This window comes from Cnephaeus nilssonii, assembly GCF_951640355.1.
Source record: "Cnephaeus nilssonii genome assembly, chromosome: 7".
Taxonomy (NCBI): domain Eukaryota; kingdom Metazoa; phylum Chordata; class Mammalia; order Chiroptera; family Vespertilionidae; genus Cnephaeus; species Cnephaeus nilssonii.
In genome coordinates this window covers 23,508,927-23,529,329 of record NC_137078.1, presented here as the reverse complement: position 1 = coordinate 23,529,329, position 20,403 = coordinate 23,508,927, and the positions used below count along the sequence as shown (strand labels likewise).

Genomic DNA, 20,403 nt, shown 5'->3' with positions numbered 1-20,403 from the left:
CAACTCCCATGCTTTTCAGCTTACCAGGGTCATAAGAAAACCCACTTTAATAGCATCATTAGAGTTCTGATTTATCACAAGTACAACGGACTGTGCTTCTCATCTGGATAAGAATTTGGTATAAGAGGAAGCTTTGAAGTCCTAGTGGTAGCAGGAATTTCTGCAAGGACTAATTGATGTTGTTTATATTGAGCTGGGCTGTGGGGGCGGGTGGAGTCCAATTGAACTGAGAGAAGTATTCCCCAACCCCTTGAACAGCTCAGATATGCCCAGAGCTCAGATATGCCCAAAGCCTAGACTCTGGGACTATCAGGCAAGCCAAATGTGTTCTTTATTTTAAAGGAGTTTTCCATTCACTCTGTTAACCACCTTTCAGATTCCAGCTAAGTTTAAACCACAATGGTCTGGAATTCTAACAGTAGTTTTGAGGATTATGATACAGAATGAGTATTTGAAAACATTTTTTAAGACACAGAACGCTGACTCATGCTGTAACATCTATCAATCGCCCCCACTAAAATAAGAACTTCATTATTAAATCCAAATCCTTCATGGCCCCTTACACTGTGGAAAAAAGTAATAAACTGTATTGGCATTCAAACAGAAATTTGATCTCTGTCACTTGAGTATGTCATCACCACTGGGGATTACTTTCCTGCATCTTTAAAATTCTTTCAGATTAAAATTCTGTCAGGATGTCAATACCAATACTACCTAACAAAACTTGCCTTTAATTTAAGTTTTAGGTCAAGTTTTCAAAGCTAAAAACAAAAAACTACTGAGCCCAAACACTGCTGGGTTGAGAAGGACAACTGCTCACTGCCCATATTTTAATCTGGTTGTCACTTTTTGGATTTAGAAAGTGAACTTAAGTCAGATCAAAGCAAAAATTATTTGCTCCAAGGATGGCTACTCATTATGGCCTTAATTCCTTTTTGGAATGCGGTGTGGTATATATAAGTAAGTATATAAAACAAACAACCAGAATATACCTGAGGTATTTAATTTAATGGTCTTCCAAGCCAGAGCCAAATGAAACCTTTGTAACCATACAAACCCCACCCCTCACAAATGAGGCCAAAATCACATATGAGAGTCTGGGTCACCTTAAAGTATGTTATGCCCACACACAAAAAGTATCCCATAAATATAAAATATGTAATTGTACAATTATACAGACTCTCTTCTTCCCTTTGCTACTACAATCATTCTGACTAATAACACATTGTGTGCTTAAGTCAATTTTCTTTACAAAGTGCTTTCACATATCTTATCTCATTTAGTTCCAATAATCTGAGAGGACAAGGAAAGAAAACAGAAACTAAAATAAAACTCAACTGACATCTTTACAACTCATTACAAGTGCTTTTGTATTGGTTTTTAAAAGCAAACAAACAAACAAATCCTCTGGCTTCACACATACTACCTGTGGGACCATAAATTAGTACAGCCTTTCTCCAAGAAAGCAATGTGGTAAGAGGGTTCTGAACATAAACACAGGCACTTCTGAGTCAGTATTTCCACTTTGAGTAAATTGGGATTAAGTGTCAAAAGACTCAGGTAAAGCATACTGCACAGGTGATTTTATGCAACAGCCCCCAAACTGTGAAAAGGCCATCAAAAACAGACAAGGTAAGGAAAACTGTCAGGTACAGAGTCAGGTGCAGAATCATATTTTAATAACTAAGATATAAATGCAAAAAACACACAACAGAACAGCACTTGAGTAGAAACATATACATATATATATATATATATATATATATATATATATATATATATATACTATTTTTCTACAAGTATAAGAATGTTGGTGTGCAATTACCATGGTTTTCTATCTTTGTGTAAGCTGCCTGATTTGAATGATTCCTTATCTATCTCTCTATATAAAAGCCTAAGTGACTGTTCAACCATTTGACCAGTAGCTATGATGCCCACTGACCACCCGGGGTCAGACGCTCAACACACAGGCATGGAAACATGGAACAGGTTGATGAATCTCAGTGGGAAGAGGGGAGGGGGGAGTGCGGGAAGAAATTAACCAAAGATCTTATATGCATACTAGAGGCCCGGTGCACAGATTTGTGCACGGGTAGGGTCACTCAGCCTGGCCTGTGGGGATTGGGCCGAAACCAGCAGTCCGACATCCCCGGAGGGTCCCCGGATTGTGAAAGGGTGCAGGCCAAGCCGAGGGACCCCCACCGGTGCACAAATCCGTGCACTGGGCCTCTAGTAAATAAATAAAAAAATTTTTTTGCAAAAGGGAAAAAAATGAATTGGCCTAATTAGGTATAAGGATGACATGTAGCTTTTTACTTTTCTGTGAAAATGAACCAATTACTGCAGTTATGGAGAATACGCCTGGCAGAAAGAAACATCTCCGAAAGAGATGTCCACAGCCCCCTCTACTGTACCCGGGGCTGGATTTCATGTCCTGGTATGTCACTGATAAAACATGCAACCCCAGGCAGGTCACCTAACAGTCAGTACTAAACACCTCAGGTTTTCTCAGCTATAAAACTGATTAGTTAAGCCCTGGGCTGTGTGGCTCAGTAGGTTGAAGGTCATCCTGAACACCAAAAGGTGGTGGGCTCCATTCAAGTACGGACACGTTTTTCTCTCTCTTTCCCTCCCTTCCTAACCTCCCAAATCAATTAAAAACAAACAAACAAACAAAAAAAACTCATTAGTTAAGCTCATCTTTTTCTTCTAGATCCATAGTAATCCTCTTGCACCACTAGTTTTTTAAATACTCCGTAATTCAACAAATATTCCTCAACTGTGACGACTTATAAAATTGAGCCCCTATTCTTGAGGGGTTAGTAAGCTAAGTGACATGTAAACAATAATTCCAGCACCTAGAGGTAGATGTGAGGAATCAGGTCAACAAAGAAAGGGGGCTTGGCTCTGCCTAACTGGGGAAAGGCTCTTCAGGTAATCTGTTCAGTGAGCAAGTTGAGGAACCAGGACATGAAAAGACTAATAGCCTGGGCTCAGCTGAACTGAAATGGGCGACAGGATAGGCCCAAGATAGGTCTAGAAGGGCTTTTTACGCTGTGTTGACAATAAAAGTTGATTTAGACTTGACCCTGAGAGCCACTGAAGGGATCATGATCAGATTTTCAATATCAAGGATTATTGCTCCAGGATCCAGTTTAAACATCTCTGTGCAGACTCAGTGCCACTCTAAACTTAATTCCCACTTTCTAATTCACCTCCCCTCCCCCGACAAGTATGCAAGTCAAGTGTTGAATAATACAGAAGAGATTCAACAACGAACAGAGGGGAGCTAGCTAGGTAGCTCAGTTGGTTAGAGGTCTTCCCGATATGCCAACTTGTGGGTTCAATCCCCGGTCAGGGTACATACAAGAATCAACCAATGAGTACATAAATAAGTGGAACAATAAATCAATGATTCTCTCTCTCCCTTCCTCCCTTCCTCCCTTCCTCCCTTTCTCTCTCTCTCTCTCTCTCTCTCTCTCTCTCTCTCTCAAATCAATAAAGAAAAAAAACAACACAGAGTTTAAGGGTGGGAAGCGATTACATCACCTTCTAATCTTTAAAGCCTTGTTCTATATCCCAAAATACATTTTAGAATATCTTGCCATTCATTTGGTTAATTAAGAGGCAAAGTATAGCCCTGACTGGTTTGGCTCAGTGGATAGAGCGTCGGCCTGTGGACTCAAGGGTCCCAGGTTCGATTCCGGTCGAGGGCATGTACCTGGGTTGCGGGCACATCCCCATTAGGGGGTGTGCAGGAGGCAGCTGATTGGTGTTTCTCATTGATGTTTCTGACTCTCTGTCCCTCTCCCTTCCTCTCTGTAAAAAAATCAATGAAATATATTTAAAAAAAAAAAAAAAAAGAGGCAAATTATAGCCCTGGTCAGTGTGGCTCCGTTGGATGAGCAATGTCCCATGCACCAAAGGGTCACTGGTTCATTCTCAGTCAAGCATATACCCAGGTTGTGGGTTCCATCCCATTAGGGCTAGTATGGGAAACAACCAATCAATGTTTCTTTCTCTCCCTCTCCCTTCCCCTCTCTCTAAAAATCAATTTTTAAAAATTTAAACACACACACATACACAATAGAGGCAAAGTACAGAATTCAATTGATTCATTTATTTCTGAGTCAGCTAGGAAGGCTGTCAGCAGGCCCAATGTCTCCAGATTGATTACTTCCAACTGTGTAAAAATACTTTAAGGATTTGTGTAGGAGTATGCAGTTTATGGAGTGATTTCATATCAAAAATCTCGCTGGCTCTCCCAGCAACAAGCCTGTGAGGTACATGGACAAGTGTTCCAATGAGGAAGCAGCTCAGCAAGGTTATGTGCCTTGCCATGGGTCACAGAGCCAGTATACTCACTGTAAGGCCAAACCGTGAACTCAGCTCATATTCCCAATCTTGTCCATTACCCCATAGGTGCTCTATGAAAAGGGTGGGACAAAAGTAGGTTTACAGTTGTAAGTATGTAACACAGAGTTTATTATTGTATTATTACTTACTAACTATTGTATTATTTTCCATAGGAACAACTGTAAGCCTACTTTTGCCCCACCCTGTATTCAAAACAAGCCTGTTCACATCTGAGGCATTACATTTCTGAAGCCCTTGCACTAGTAATAAGGCATCTATATAGAGCACAAAACTCTCCAAGTTTTAATAATGTCTATATCCAACTGCTGCTTAACAGAATAAACATTTATTCAGTCCCCTTTCTATAAACCTATGGAAAGAATAAATGCAAAAAACACATGCTCAGTCCTAATCCCTTCTCATTTCCTCCTGGCACCTGTTTCTGCCCCCACAGGCACCAAACACTTTAACAGCTGGCAGAAATGAGAACCAAGAGATAACACACTCAACCATTGTAGATGCAACCCTAACCAAAATGTGGTTAGGAAATAATGGAGAAAGAACCACCCAGATGTAAAAAAGAAAGCAATAACACAGGGTGCCAAAAAGATCTCCCACATTCTGGATGATTCCACCATTACATACCTGGGCTGCTGTCCCAGTAAACTAGAAAGTCTCCTGATGGGAAACAGACACACAAAACCCACTCCTCTCACTCCTCCCCCCATCCCAAAAAACTATTGATGGAAAAGAATTCCTGGTTGCATTGGAGGAAATATGTGCAGGGAAGGGCAAAAATGTGACTACTGTATTTAGTTTATTAACCTTCTAGGATTCATGGTAACTAAACACTGCTGTTGATAATATTTCAAAGCTCACTGGTCTTCCTCTTCATGGGTGGTGGAGCCTGACCGACTTACAAAATTAGAACTTAAAATCCAATTTAGGCTTTTTAGGCTGTACCAGCTCTCAAGAACAGCTCTCAAGAATTTCTGCCAGTAGGGTTCCCCTTTCCAACACCCTCACACATCCTATGAATATGTGAGTAATTATGTATAATGTTCCCATTACTCATGCTGCTTCATTAACATATCTGGACAGCCTTTGTTTACCGGAAGGCCCAGACCCTGGTGAGGATTTGAGGGTAAATGATTTCCCACAGTGCCCCATGGTCCCCTAAGCAGCAAAGTCACAGGCAACAATGCAAGTGCCAGAAAAAGTATTGAAGCCTATTTGTTACAGCCCTACGAAATCAAATGGGTTCTCAGAGGCCTGGAGAGCTAGTGCAGCCTACACTGGCCCTCAGGTACAAGGGAGAGGGTGGGGTTGTGGACACATAAAAATACTGAGCACACAAGTATCCCAAGAGGTACTGGGATCTCAGTTCTTTTTCCAATGAGGACTCAAGGAGACAGCCAGCTGGGGATGAGAGGGTAGCTCCACCAACTGGTGTTTAAAAAATACAACAAACACAAACATGCTCTCAAGATGGATACACTCCTTCTGTTCCTGGAAGCCAAGAAACTGCCTTAACTTCCCCAACTTTCTCAAGCAAAAAAATCTCTGCAAGGGCTGCCAGAGCCCATATTATGGCCCTTTCTCACCTTCTGAGGGGCTACAGCCATTAACTATCTGGCCAATATCTATTTGCTTCAGTTTTCTCTTCTGTAAAATGGTCTTAGCCTCTTTTTCTCATATGAACTCATTATGGAAACAATAAATGTGGATAGTTGTTCAGAACTGACGGGGTCTTCGTTTAGGATTCTTTCAGGAGGGGTGGGTGTTATGTGGCCATGTAGAGTGTTTTCTACAGTCCAAGCCCTTCTGGCATTTCTTCAAATGGCAAAGAGAGCCCTAGGAGAGAGGGCAGCATCCTCACCAGCACAATACAATCTGTGACAGGACACACAGTGATAAAAGAAACCCAGACACCCAAGGCCCGGGGTTGTAGTCCAGTTGCTCACCCAGGTGACCTAGACTTCCCCTCTGGGTCAGGATCTCCATATACAAAACACAGGCCCATTCCCATCCCAGACATCCTAAGAGAACAAGAAAGATAAAAGCCAACGGCAAAGGGTGACAGGAACAGGAACTCCTAGAAGTAGGCAGGATTACTGGACTAGGAGAAGCAGGGTGTCCAGCCAGTGCCACTTCCTACAAGATTCAGCTCTACTTTTGATGTTTTTACTCTGAATGAGAAATGAAGGAAAACCCCATTTTAAAAAGTGTGACACTGTCTGAGGTCCCAAAAAAGATAAAGAACTAAAAGGATAAGAAAAATCTCACTCAAACTTCCTACAAAAAAATAGACAAGTAGCAATACTATATCAAAACCAGTTACCAGAGTTCCCACCTCCTGGGATGAAAGAAGAGTGCAATGATGGGGCAAGTATGAGAAAGGTTTATGCAGCCAGTCAGAGATTCTCTGTTATCATTGATGTTTCTAGCCCTCTCTCCCTCTCTCTCTGAAATCAATAAAAAATAAATAAAAAGAAAGAAAGAAAGAAAAAGAATGAAAGAAAAGGTTTATGGGAAATAGGAACCAGAGACGCAAAGATGGCCTGGAAAGCAACTGAGGCTTGCAGGGGTGTCAGAGGAACAAAGAGAAGAACAACCTGAAAGATGGAAAGAAAAAAATGATTGACTCCAACCACTGAGCCGGGGTGACTCAGTGGTTGAGCATCGACCTATGAACCTGGGAGGGCACAGGTATTCACAATTTGATTCCACAGTGGGGGGTATGCAGGAGGCAGCCAATTAATGATACTCTCTCATCACTGATGTTTCTCTCTCTCTCTCCCTCTCCCTTCCTCTCTGAAACCAATAAAAACATATTAAAAAAATAAATTTAAAAATAAAGTAAGTAAATAAATAAACAGATTCACTTTGTTTCATTAACAGGTAGGCTTAAGGATTTGAAATAGAACAGACCTTCAACAATATCTCCTAACTAAGAAAAGAAACTTGCTGGATTACAAGATACAAGCTTTTGAATTCCATATAAATTAGGTGTAAAATCACTAATCTTTCAGCCCCCTACCAGCCATTGAATAACACAATTTTTTTTTACTGTAAAAATAATACAAATTAACTCAAGAGGACCACTCTGAGCTATATTACAAAGCATGAACTAGATAGGGTGTCTAGTTTAATGTTTCGGGATTAAGACTAAATACAATGGAAGCACTCTTATCAGAGGTGATAGGGACCAGAGTTGGTTAGCTAATATAAAGTCTGTCTGGCAGAAAACCTTAAAAAAAAATAGTGTATGTATGTATATAAACATTTTAACTTAAACACACGAGTGTACTTTTTATTTTGTTGAGAAGGGAATGTGGGGATAAATGAAGTTTGGTTCTTAAAAGGGAATCAATGGCAATGTGCATGCAGAATTCTTAATAGATTTTTCCCCCAAGTCTTTTCAATGTTGGGCCCCCATCCTATATAAAAAAAGGCTAATATGCAAATCGACCAGTGGAATGACTGGTCACAATAATGGGCACTGACCACCAGGGGGCAGACGCCCAACACAGGAGCTGCCCCCTGGTGGTCAGTGTGCTCCCACAAGGGGAGCACCACTCAGCCAGAAGCCAGGCTCACAGCTGGCGAGCACAGCGGTGGTGGCGGGAGCTCCCGCCTCCACACCGCTAAGGATGTCCAACTGCCAGCTTAGGCCCACTTGGGGAGCAGGCCTGTCAGTCGGACATCCCCCGAGGGCTCCCAGACTGCGAGAGGGTGCAGGCCGGGCTGGGGACCCCCTCCCTCCTCCCCCCAGTGCATAAATTTCATACACTGGACCTCTAGTCTAATATAACAGCCTTATTTTTTTAACAAGTCACTTATAGCAAGTGTTCCCAAATCATTCATCTTAAATTTTCATAGAAACCAACTGTCTTTTCACACTCATTCAAAGGATTACATAATATTTAACTGTAATTGCAATAAGAAGACTAACTGGAATAACCAGATTTGGAAACAAACTGACACTTGGCAAGCTTTCTATGGGTGGGAGCCAAAGGGGACACAGGCACACACACCCCAGGGCTGCCCATTAGCCAGGAGTTTCACAGCCAGGATGTTCTGCAGCCAACAGGGCAAGTGGGTTGGAGAGGTAGTGGTTAGCAGAGCTGCTACTGTAATCCTAGGGGACACTTACATGTGGACCAGTAACAGTACAATTACATTTCCAACGTCTAAATTTCTTAGACTACAAAAATTTTTAACCGTTCACATAAAAATGTCAAGTCTGGGTCTTGAGACCACCATGATCAAGGACAAACCACTTGATTAAAAATACTCCAGCCAGGCCAGTGTGGCTCAGTAGTTGAGCATCAACCTATGAACCAGATGGTAACAGTTCCATTCTCAGTCTGGGCACAGGTTGCAGACTTGATTCCCAGTAGGGGGCGTGCAGGAGGCAGCTGATGGATGATTCTCTCATCACTGATGTTTCTACACTTCTCCCTCTCCTTTCCTCTCTCTGAAATCAATAAAAACATATTTTAATACTTTTTTAAATATTCCAGTTTAGCCTTTACCAAGTGTTTTAATGTACTATAAGCTTAATATGACTTTCCCATGTCATCTTTGAAAGGAAGAAAAGGAAACAGTTCTATTTTGAATGTAACAGACACCTGTAATATACTCCAAAAGATTTTCTCTTTGTGAAGAAGGGAAATTTAAAATAACCTTCAGGCCCTGGCCAGTGTGGCTCAGTTGGTTAAGCATCATCCCATGCACCAAGAGGTTGCCGGTTCAATTCCTGGTCAGGGCACATGCCCAGGTTTCAGGCTTGATCCCTACTGGGGGGGGGGGGGGGGGGGGGGGTGTGCAGGAGACAGCCGATCTATGTATCTCTTTCATGGATATTTCTCTCCCTTTCTTTTTCTAAAATCAATAAAAATATATTTTAAAAAATAAAATAACCTTTGGAGCAGGGAAGTTATTTCTAAGGCACTTGGAAGTGAGTCAGTAGCCCTCAGCCCAGCAACAGGAACTGGTTTAACCAACTATGAGAGAAGAAACAGCCAGTATACCATCAAAGTACCAAATACTTCTAGTTAGCTATTTGAGCCAATGACTATGGGGGATACACAAGTCAGATACTTCTCTACAGTAAAATAATAACCCAGATAACAATAACTGAAATTGGGTTATATTTGGACATAACTTATTTTTCTTTCAAATTGCAGAAACACACTTTGGACTCTTATCTTTACAGTATTCATTCCTTAATCATAGCTGCTAAGTTCCTTTGCCCTAAACCAGTGATGGCGAACCTATGACACGCGTGTCAGCACTGACACGCGTAGCCATTTCTGATGACACGCGGCCGCTGAGGCGGCCGCATGCCGAGGATGAAACATTTGCGAAATAATGTGTTTTCCTCAAAGTGACACACTACCCCAGTTATGCTCAGTTTTTTGGCGAAGTTTGACACACCAAGCTCAAAAGGTTGCCCATCACTGCCCTAGACTTATGTGACAAAGAGAAAATCACGTGAACAGCCCATGAAAGGAAAAACACAGCAATTAAATAATATGTACAAGTTTTTGGTCCCGGAACTGTAAAAAAAACCTGATTGAGTATAAAACAAGGTGGGGGGGAGGAAAGGCTCATAAATCCTACCATTATACTTTGGGGTACTTCTTTCTTTTTTCTTTATAATTTTATGTAATTGTTATTATAGTAAATCCTGCTATTGAGTCTTATAACAAATTTTTCCCAGTTTTTTAAGTCATGCTGCACTTTTAAATCAGAAAATTAGATAGTTAACTTATGGCCTAGTACAGTGGTCGGCAAACCATGGCTCACGAGCCACATGCGGCTCTTTGGCCCCTTGAGTGTGGCTCTTCCACAAAATAACATGTGCGGGCGTGCACATACAGTGCAATTGAAACTTCGTGGCCCATGCGCAGAAGTCGGTTTTCGGCCTGGGCGAGTCTATTTTGAAGAAGTGGTTCTAACGCCGAGCCACACTCAAGGGGCCAAAGGGCCGCATGTGGCTCACGAGCCGCGGTTTGCTGACCACTGGCCTAGTGGTACAAATTCTGCTTGAGTGGTCCTAGAAAACAAACTCCCATCCTCCACGCTCCCGCCCAGCCCCACCCACCTCGCCCCGATTCCCTGTCAGTTCCCCGTCTGCCAGCAGCCCAGCTCCTGCCCACACTGATGGCATCAGCCTGCTCACACCCGCTGACGAGCATAGAGTGATTGGGGCCGGCACCATCAGCGGGTGTGAGCTGCGGCTGCTGCCCCGATCCCCCCTGAGGAGCAGGGGGAGGTGGAGAAATGGCGCCATCAGCGGGTACTGCCCTGATCACCCCCACAGAAGCAGGGGGGAGGTGGAGCTCTCAGGGGCGATCGGGCCAGCAGCTGCCACTCACACCTGCTGACAGCACCGAGCTATTGGGGCCAGCTCCGGGCAGCAGCAGCAGGTGCGAGCAGCAGCTCCAGCACCAGGAGCGGGTGCGAGCGGGGGCGGGACCACGGCGCATGGGAGCAAAGAATTTTCAGTAACCACCAGAGGCTCACCCCGATGACAGCAACTGGCGCCCCACCTTGGTCTGGCATCCCCGCTTCTTGCTCCACCATCCTGCCGCGGCCAACACCCGTCATGCTCCATGTTCTGCCGCCTGCTGCCAACGCCTGCTATGTTCCACGCGTGCCCCCTGGTGGTCAGCACACGTCATAGCGACTGGTTGTTTGGTTGTTCTGCTGTTCGGTCTATTTGCATATATTAGGATTTTATATATATAGATTCTTCCTAGGAATAGCCAACTACTGGAATGATGAGCAGAAAATACCTATAGAGCAAAACTTGCAACTGTTTTTATTATCCAAGAGGATTGGGGCTTTGAAAGGCAAATGTTTTTGGTTATCAAAGGTATTGTAGTGGAAGTTGTGCCCAGCACAATAAAGAGAGGGTTACACTGCAATTTATGAGTTTCTCAAAGATGTCATTTAATATGAATTATAACAATCATTTCTCCCAAAGTCTGCCACCTACAATCCCACCCCTAAACTCTGCTCTGCTACGGCAATAAACTAAATGGCAACACAGCAGGCATCTAAGGCTTTTGAGACCAACTGCAGGAAATGTGTTGCCTTCCACCAGCTCGAGTAATAACGCCACATTATAAAGAAAGAGCATACTGTTTTATATCTTTCATGCACATCATCTCACATAATCTCAGAGAAAGTAAAGTGCAAAAGGCAGGTATTAATTTCTCTATTTTACAGAAAAGGAAATACTCAGATTGGGGCCTCTTCTCGTCTGGTTCAGAAGAACTAAACCCAGAACATCTTAAGACTTAAGAATCCAGTTGCCTTCCACGCACACAGTATCAAGGACAAGTCTTCCCTCATTTGGCCCCCTAAAAATACTCAATAGGCACTGAGCTGGCCCAGCAGAGGCCTCTCCCACAACGGTATTGCAAGGCTTCCAGAAAGAGCAACAGTTGCTGCTGTGCAGCATCACCCAGAAAGGCATCCCACCACATTCAGTGAAGACACGCCAAATATGACAAGGTAGCTGAATCCACAACATGGTCCTCCCACAAATGTAGCAAAGCTTTCCCTGAATTACGTCCCCTTGCTATCTAAAGCATAAAGGAGCAGATCCAACCACCACAGTTGTATGTAATGCCACACCATCAGAAGACCTGCTACCAGAGAAGACGAAAACATTTACACAGAAAGGAGCCATCTCCTCCCTGCTCTCCACCTCTTCAATGGCTCAGAATCACAGGTAGGCGGGGGCCCTAATCTGAGGGCGACGGGCTGCTAGCGCTCACCTGGAGGGCAGTGCTGCGTTTGGGGCGGAAGGCAGAGGCCGAGCACACCCTCCTCCTCGTCCTCCTCCGGAGTGGCAGTCCCGCTCCGCCGCGGCCCGCGGCCCCCGTCCCCCGCAGCCCCATCTCGCTGGAACCTCCCACCCGACTTTTGACGTCACGGAGGAGGAAGAGGTTCCACCCGGGCCCGTCCCTTTGTGACGTCACGACAACAGACTGCGGCTAGGAGCGTCCGGGAACCGGCAGCAGGAGGGGGCGGAGGAAGGCAGGGGAGGCCGGTGCGATGCGGGAGGGAGGGGGGTACAGGGAGGGGGGCCCGCTGACGTCTCACCGGCTTAACCTGTTGCTCTCAAGACTGCGCTGGAACCGGGCCGCGGGGAGCCGCGGGACCGCCGCCGCCAGGCTCCGCCGTGCGCGCCGTGGGGGGGCGCTCGCTGCAGCTGTGCGCCCCCGCCCCCTCCCGGCACGCCCCCACCCTGCGGCCGCACGCTCCCACCCCTCCCCCCACGGCAGGCCGCGCCGCCCCCACGCCCCGCCCGCCGGCCCGGGCCGCAGCCCCGAGCTACCCGGAGCCCCGAGCTCCGAGCTCCGAGCCCCGAGCCCGCCCCCTGCAGGCCGCGCGCGGCGCCCAACCCCGGCCCGGCCCGCCGCGACCCCAACACGCCCTCCCCTTCACCGCCGTCTGGAGCTCGTCCGGCGCACAAGCTCTGCTCCCCGAACCTTAACTCGTGCTCGCCTCCCGCGGCCGCAGCCAGCCACGAGCTTGCGGCCGGTCGCCCGGACTCGACACGATCCGCTGACCACCAGCAACAAAAAATCCCACCCCACACTGCTCTCCAACTTAGCGAGGTCTGGGATGGGGGCGGAGGGCGGTCCTAGTCCAAGTTCTACCCCATTTGCTTTGTCGCTGCACCCAAATCGGACGTGCCCTGGGAAAACGTCCATGCTCCAAAGCAAGGGTGTCTCCATGCAGTTTCTACAGCCTGAATTTAAACTAGTCCTTTGCATTCTACCCGGCCCTCTGCAATGCGGATGTATTTTAATTCTTACATTTTTAAGGGAACAGTTTAAGTAGGGCTTGATTATTTAACCTTGCATTTCTTTCTTAGTTGAAGTTTACGTGTCTACATTAGGATCGGCACTCTCAATAAGGCATTCAGCTTTTACATTAAATATATTTACAAAACCAGTGCCCGAAGGTCATCTCCCATTACACACATCACACTGCTCAAAAAGGGAAAATATTAACACCAATTTGTCGACTCGAGTCAAACAAAACTTTCTTATAACGTTGCGTTATTTCTAATGTATGTTCATTTAGCCTTTTAAAAATGGGTTCTTTGATTTAAAGCACGCAGCTAATCACCAATCACTCGAGTGCATATTTGTTTAATCCCTCTCGGTCCCCCCTCCACCCTCCTTCCCCCCAAACTTAAAAAAAAAAAAGGCAACCACACACAAAACAAACAGTCCCCATGCCAATCAAAACCTAGCTGTACTATGTATAATACAAATTTAACTATTCCAAAACATTTAAATCTCTGAATAATCACCCAATTTCAGAAACCAGTTAACAGGGAGATTTATAGTCACATATGCATTCACATGCCTACTTAAAAACATTAGCTATACTGTATGTCTTTTTCCCCTAAAACTGGAAATCATTGAATTTTTAAACAAAACCAGTCCCATTATTAAAGTCAATCCCAACAAATGCATTCGCTGTAACATGATTCCCAACTGGTTTATGTTGTGAGCCAGATAAGCCAAAACGACCACATACATTAGATTTGATGTGCCAGTGCAAGGAACAAGATCGCCATAATCGGACACTCGACTGCAACTTAAAGGGCTTCCAACACACACGTTACACGATTTTGAAAAACATTAATAAGAATTCACACTTCTTTGCATGCAAAGTGCAATATGGGGGCAAACCTGCCCGAGAATGCAGTTTAGTTACAGTACCACAGCCCCCACCCTACTCCCAAGCTCCACCAAAATCCCTTGCCTTTCATCTAAAACTAGATTATGGTTGTGTCATTCGAGGTCAATGTATTCACTTGAAGTATCTCTACACCAATATGTTTTTTCATCAAAACTAGGCAGGCACGACTTTGCTTGAAAAGCCCTCTTTCAGAAAAGAAAAGAAAAGAAACAGCCTTATCGGACGCTGTGTTTAAAACCCTTCGGCTGCAGAATTATCTATAAACTTGACATTCACAGCCATTGCTTAAAACTGCAAGTCAAAAGATATGTTGTTAGGAGCACTTACGTATTTCTTCTGAATGATATTCCTCTTGGGTCTTTCCTTGCTCATTCTGAGATCCAAATGCTGATTGCAAAGGGGGACAATTGCTTCATGAATTTAAAGCCGTCAGAAATTTGCAAAAAAATATCCTGGTGGTTTTTATTGTTGTTGGTGGTGGTGGTTCTTGTAATCCGACTTTTCTTCCTCTTCCACCAAAGCCCGATTCGCCTTGAAATAAATCCGAAATTGGGAAGGAAAAAAAAAAGAGCCAAAGACGAACGAAGCAAACAAACAAAACAAACAAAAAATTCACTTTAGTAAAACACCCATAATGGAAAATTTCCCCCGAAACACACACACACAAAAAAAAAAAAAAAAAAAAGAAAAAGAAACCGACGCCCTTCACTGCCCCCCCGTTTTCCTCCAAAAACTACATCAGCGAAACGTGAAGGTCCTTAGTGTCTGATCTGTAGTTACATCTTGGAAAAGAAAAGGGAAAGATAAATAAATGTTGGAAGTCACGTTTGTGCTGCAGCAGCAGTGCGAGCAGAAGAGTCAACTCCAGCGGCGGCGGCAGCACCACAGCGAGAGCTCGCCGAGTCTCTTTTTTCCAAGCCCCCCAACCAATGAGAGAGAGGCTATCCAGCCCAACTTTAAATGGACTCTGCTTTTATACAACTTAGGGCTCCTCGGGTAATTCCCCGCCCGGCGCCAGCCGAAAACTCCCACCGCTAAGCCACCAGGCTCCCGCCTGCCCCGGCGCCGACCGCCGCCGGCCCAGCCGGGAGGACCCCGCAGCCCCGTCGCCTAGAGACACCCGAAAGGCCTCGACGAGCCCTTCCCCGGCAACCCCTCAGGCATCTCTCCCACGCCGAGCCTAGGAGTGGAATTGAGAGAGGCTCCCTAGCTCAATGCATGGCACGCTCGGTCGCTCCACCTCACCCCCTTTCCCCAGCTCTGCCGCTCACCCCACAGCCGCTAGAGGCTAGCCCCCGCCACTGCCCTCACGTCTACCTGCAGCCGGCTTCTGGGTACGAGTGCGCCAGGACGCCCGGCCCCGGGGAAAGCCGCCTATTCCCGGGGCACCTTAGAATCGTCCCCTTGATCTTCTGGAAGTTGTAGTCCCCCGACTACAAAATGGCTATGGCCACGGGATCGAGGAACTACAATTCCCAGCCTGCCCCGTAAGCCTGTCACTCAACTCCCCTCCCTCCACTTCTTTCCCCCCCCCCCCTCCCTCCCCCTCCTCACCGGCCCTGCCAGCAAATGCTAGGACGTGTCCCGCGTGCGACAGACACAGCTAGAGGCTGGCTCCGGAATGGCCCGCAGAGCGTGTGGTCCACGAGCGAGGAACTCCCCACGCCGGCCCGCCCCCGGCCCCCACCCCCCGGGTCCGGCCCCTCTCCCGTAGCGGCGCTCGGCCCCCTCCCCGCGCGCCCCGCCCCCACCCGCGGCGCGAACCGCCTGTGGAATCGAGGAATCGCGCGCGCGCCGGGCCGAGCGGAGCCGAGCGGCGGGGGTGGGACGCGAGGCTTCCCCGGGGAAGGCCTCAGAGCGTGGCGGCGCGGGGGGCGGTGTCAGCGAGGGGTTGGAGCCCGTCCTAAGGAAAACTGGGCCACGCACCAAGAGGAATCCTCCGTGCGAACTAGTTGATCGGCGGCGCCTGCTGCCGCCGCCGCCGCGCAGCCGGTGTCACCTCAGGACACCGCCTCGCGTAGTCGCACGGAGCGCGCTGCGGTCGGGCCAGGGTAGCCTAAGGTCACCTCCGCCCGCTACCGGCTGCCGCGCGCGCCCTCACGTGCGGGGCTGCGCGGACGGCGCTGGGGAAAGGCCACCTCCCGGCGCGGCACGCGGCCCACCGGCGAGGACGCCCGAGGGGAGAAGGGGGGGGTAGCAAAAAGGGGACCCCGGGCGGCTGCCTCCTACAAAGGATAACCGGCTCCAAAGAGATCGAACTCGATCTTTGCCTCCACGGGCGTGTTTTGCGTCTGGGGGGGGGGGGGGGGCCAGGAGCGAGGCAAACATGGAGCTAAAAACGAGTGGAATATGGAGAGCGAGCCACAGCCATGCAGACCTAAGGAAGCATCTGGAACAGCGAGTGCCAGGCATAGCGACGGCGGCGGCCGCGCCAGAGGCTTCCACCTGCCTCTGCCCCTGGCGTGGTTACTCAATCCCTGATGGAAACGAAGCTTCGGGCCCTGACGTCTCTCTCCAGGCTTTCGCCGTGTTAGCAACTTTGTCGAGTCTCTCATAGCCATTTTGCATTGTTAATTCCCATTTTGTAACTGAGGGTTTCGAGAGGTACGGTGTTAAATGCTCTCCCAGACTGTCCTCTGAGTAAATGAAAAATGCGGTCATGCTCCCATACATTTTACTCTGCTTCCCATTCCTTAGATTCTCCTTAAAAAAATAAAAATACTCGGGTGACGCCATTGGATTTTATTTGCATCAGTGTTTGAAGAGATTAAACCATAAGTGTCTAGAAAAGTCTCAAACTGAAGAGGCCTGGATTCAAACCACATGGTGGCCACTTCCTACAAGGTAGCCCATGGCCTCCCCGAGCTTGCCAGTCGCTTCACCTGTGCGTTAGGCAGGACCACACCTTGGGAGGATTATTTAACAACATTAATCTAGCCGAGAACCAGACATGGTCTCGGAAACTTGCAGTAAATGAAATAAAATGTGTTTTTTTTTTCTTGCGTTTTAATGATGGCTTTGCTGTTTAAAAACTGAATTCTTTCTAAACTGAAATAATTTTGTCTTATGTTCATTTCACAATCAGAGAATAAATGACCTTCTGTGCCTTCATATTGCAAAACTTACTTTCGGGTGCCATCTCCTCGGAAAGGCCCGATAGAGCAGAGCACAGTTCAGTACCGGCCACCCAAGTAACTTTATGGCTGGGTTACAACCAGGTGTTTCCAAAAGACTTTTCTGGTCATAATGACCTGTATCCCGGAGGTCTCCACTTGTCCATCATGTTGTGGTTTTTAAACTCACTTTCTGGAGATTTAATATCACATCTGTCATTCTCCAGGCAAAATATTAAGGCACAAAGGTGGGTGTCTTCGTTCCCTTAGCCAGCCCCTGAAGCTGGGCTTCTCTGTCCAATTCCAAGTCACCACATAGGAAAAGCGATCATCCTAGTTGAGACTTGAGGGCAGGGGGGGAAAGGGGAATCTGCTCAAATCCAAAAGATCTGGATAACTTTAGTGTTGTTTTTCCCTAAAAAGGAAAATAGATTGGCCTTTTTCAGTGTTGAAAGCCTTTCCTGTTGCATAAGTAACTGTCTCCTGATGAACTTCCTTTTCCTGCCATCTTGGCAAGGCCACGTATTACCTTTCCTTTCTTTTTCCTCCTCTTTTTTTTATTTTCCAGAAGCCTAATTCACTCTCCTGGTGATTGTAACTCCTCACAGCACTTCCCTTGACTTCAAGTCTGCGAGGGAGGGTTGGGAGATTAGAGGGAAGACCTCACTAACACACTGCCTCCAGCATTACAAAGCTCAGTAGGAAAAGCAGACTTGACAATCCATTGTGGTACCTCTAAAAGTGCTATATTACCTATACCTGAAAGGACTCTAAAGGGAACATAGCTGAGGTCACCAGAAAGGAAAGAGTTTTGAAGGATGAGTAAGAGGTTCTGCAGGTTGAAGTAAGCTGAGCAACTTTGCGGCATGAAAGAAAATGAGGCCTAAAAAAATAGGCCTGGATGGGATTCGATTTTGGTTTGGGAGTAACTACAGGAGAGACAGAGGTAAGCAGGAGCCAAGACCAGAAGGGTTTTGTGTGCCAGACAAAGGAGTTTGGTCTTTGTAGGCTTAAAAAGAGCCTGTGAAGAGTTTTCACTAGAGGTATAAAGCAGATTTGTGTGTTTGGGAAGTAATTCTAATTGTGTGAGAGGTGAAATGGAAGATTGGAGGAGGGAGAGGCCAGAGGCAGGGAGACTTAGAAAGCAGTTGCAATATTATTGCATAAATGAGGTGAGAACCGATTGTGATCTGAATGCACTGGCAGAGGAAATATACACAGCAGAGAACAGGTTGAGAAATATTTAGGATGTCAAAAGTTTATAGGACTTGTCTATTGCTCATAACCTCCCCAAAGCTCCTACAACTTTGTAGAATTTGGAAGTGTCCAATAAATGCTTATTGTTAAATATTTCAATTCAATTCATGATGTTTTGGTATGTATATTCATTTTGTCACGACTACTAGCCAGGCTGATTCACATATTCATCACCTCATCTAGCTGCCATCAGTCACATTTTTTTTTTTTTGAGCTTTAAAATTTTGTTCCATGTCGTCTTATTTTCTACTTAAGTCATTTGTATATCTTGTCTGTCCTAATTATACCAGACATTTCATGGGGCTATGATTTGTCTCATATAGAGGCAGCCTTGGGCGTGGGAATCAGATGTTTCTGATATTAATTCTCTGAGGGGCCTGAAGCCATTCATGTGACCCCTCGGGGTCTCACGTGGATCCTCGATAAAGTGAGGAGGTTAACTTCCATCACCGCCAAAGGCACTTCTGGGTGCGACGAGCTCTAATCCCACCTTGACCTTTCGTGCTTCCTTTTCCCACTCTCAGGACTGGCCCCTAACCAGACAGACACACCGTGTTTTATTAAGGATCGCTCGGATAAGTTTCTTTATTCTTACACTGTTAGTCTCCTAACACGACCTTACACAGAGGATCCTTGAAGGAGGCTTGCAGAACGGCGCGGGTCCGCCTGCGCCGCGGCTGTTTCCGTTGCCCGCGCCGAGCGCGTGGCGGGGGGTGGACGGGCGTTGGGAACTGGGGGGCGGGGGGCGCGCAACGCCCACTCGGGCTTCGGCTCCGCGGGCGCTTGCCCCTGACCCCCCTCCCGTGGTCACCGGTCTGCCGGCTAATTTCTCTGTGATCTCTAACAATACCTTCCAGTTGTATAACTTTGTGCAGTGTTTAAGGGACAGCCATAATATCACTTAATCCATGAAGCAAACCAGATTAAGACCGGGCTCGTCCTCGCTCCTCGGATGTGGAAATGAAATACCGAGAGGCGGTCATTTGCTCCAGGTCATCAGCGTGGCAGAGCCAGGCGTCCACCCCGAGCTCCTGCCTCCAACATCTCTGCAGACACCTCCCTGGTTTTCAAAATGTGACTCAAGACATTATTTCAAGAAATGTTACTGGATATGGTTGGAAAGGAAAGCATGCTTTGATGAGAGAGATTTGGAAATTGCTAACTTACACAAAGATAACCTGATTATTTTACCGTAGGATTTTTTTAAATCCCAAAGAGGCATATTGTTTTCTAAACTTATTTGGCCAGAGAAGGATTTTTTTGATTTTTTTTTTTTTTTTTTTAAGGAGCTGATATCCACGGAATAGGCTTAGAGATGTACTCCACCCGGTAGGATGAATTTATGCTTCGTGAATGATAGCTGACAATAGTTCTTAACTAAGTGACTGAACAATTTATGTGAAGCCTGTGGCTGTATATAGGTCTATCTCCATATGTATGGGGGGTGGAGGAGGGGTGTAAAAAATAATCTTTGACATCAAATTTATCAATAACTATGAGCCTGTGTACTCAGAAGGTGGGGGGATTCTATTACAAGAAAGTAGAACAACTATTTCAAGCTGACTGAGATTTGCAAGAGTATTTTAAAACACACTAGGAGGTACACTCAGAAGTAAACATCCTCCTTAAGAATGGGTGATGTCAAGGAGACATTAGTTCTTTTTGTTATTCACTGCTGAGACATTAGTTCTTTTTGTTATTCACTGCTTCCTGTCCCTGAATTTATAGTTTTATTTTTCAAGCCTCACTAAAATGCCACAGCACAAACCAGATACAGACAATAAAATGTTGTTTTAAATCTACCGATTGTGGACCTCGTTTATACGAGTCCCTGAAGTCCCTGGTTCTTTGGATTATCTAAAATTTGAGGGCTAGCATTACTATTCTGCTTAGATTGTGTCTTGTGTTATTGAAAGAGAGCTGGCCCTGATTCAGA

General features: G+C 46.2%; 1 protein-coding gene across 5 annotated transcripts in view; it reads right to left on the bottom strand.

The window, feature by feature from the left end:
• Window positions 1-16,138, bottom strand: part of JARID2 (jumonji and AT-rich interaction domain containing 2) — a 290,912-nt gene extending 274,774 nt beyond the window's left edge. Inside the window, exons 1-2 of one of the 5 annotated variants that reach the window (XM_079776852.1) lie at window positions 16,024-16,138; window positions 14,425-14,628 (exon numbers count right to left, since the gene is read on the bottom strand). In XM_079776852.1, coding sequence (XP_079632978.1) covers window positions 14,425-14,469 — 45 coding nt within the window. In that variant the 5' untranslated portion in view covers window positions 14,470-14,628; window positions 16,024-16,138. Of the gene's footprint in view, window positions 1-12,152; window positions 12,581-14,424; window positions 15,086-15,414; window positions 15,581-15,651; window positions 15,731-16,023 lie in introns of those variants that run through there. The other 4 variants (XM_079776851.1, XM_079776850.1, XM_079776849.1 and 1 more) reach the window with 4 other exon arrangements.
• Window positions 16,139-20,403: the final 4,265 nt, after the last annotated feature.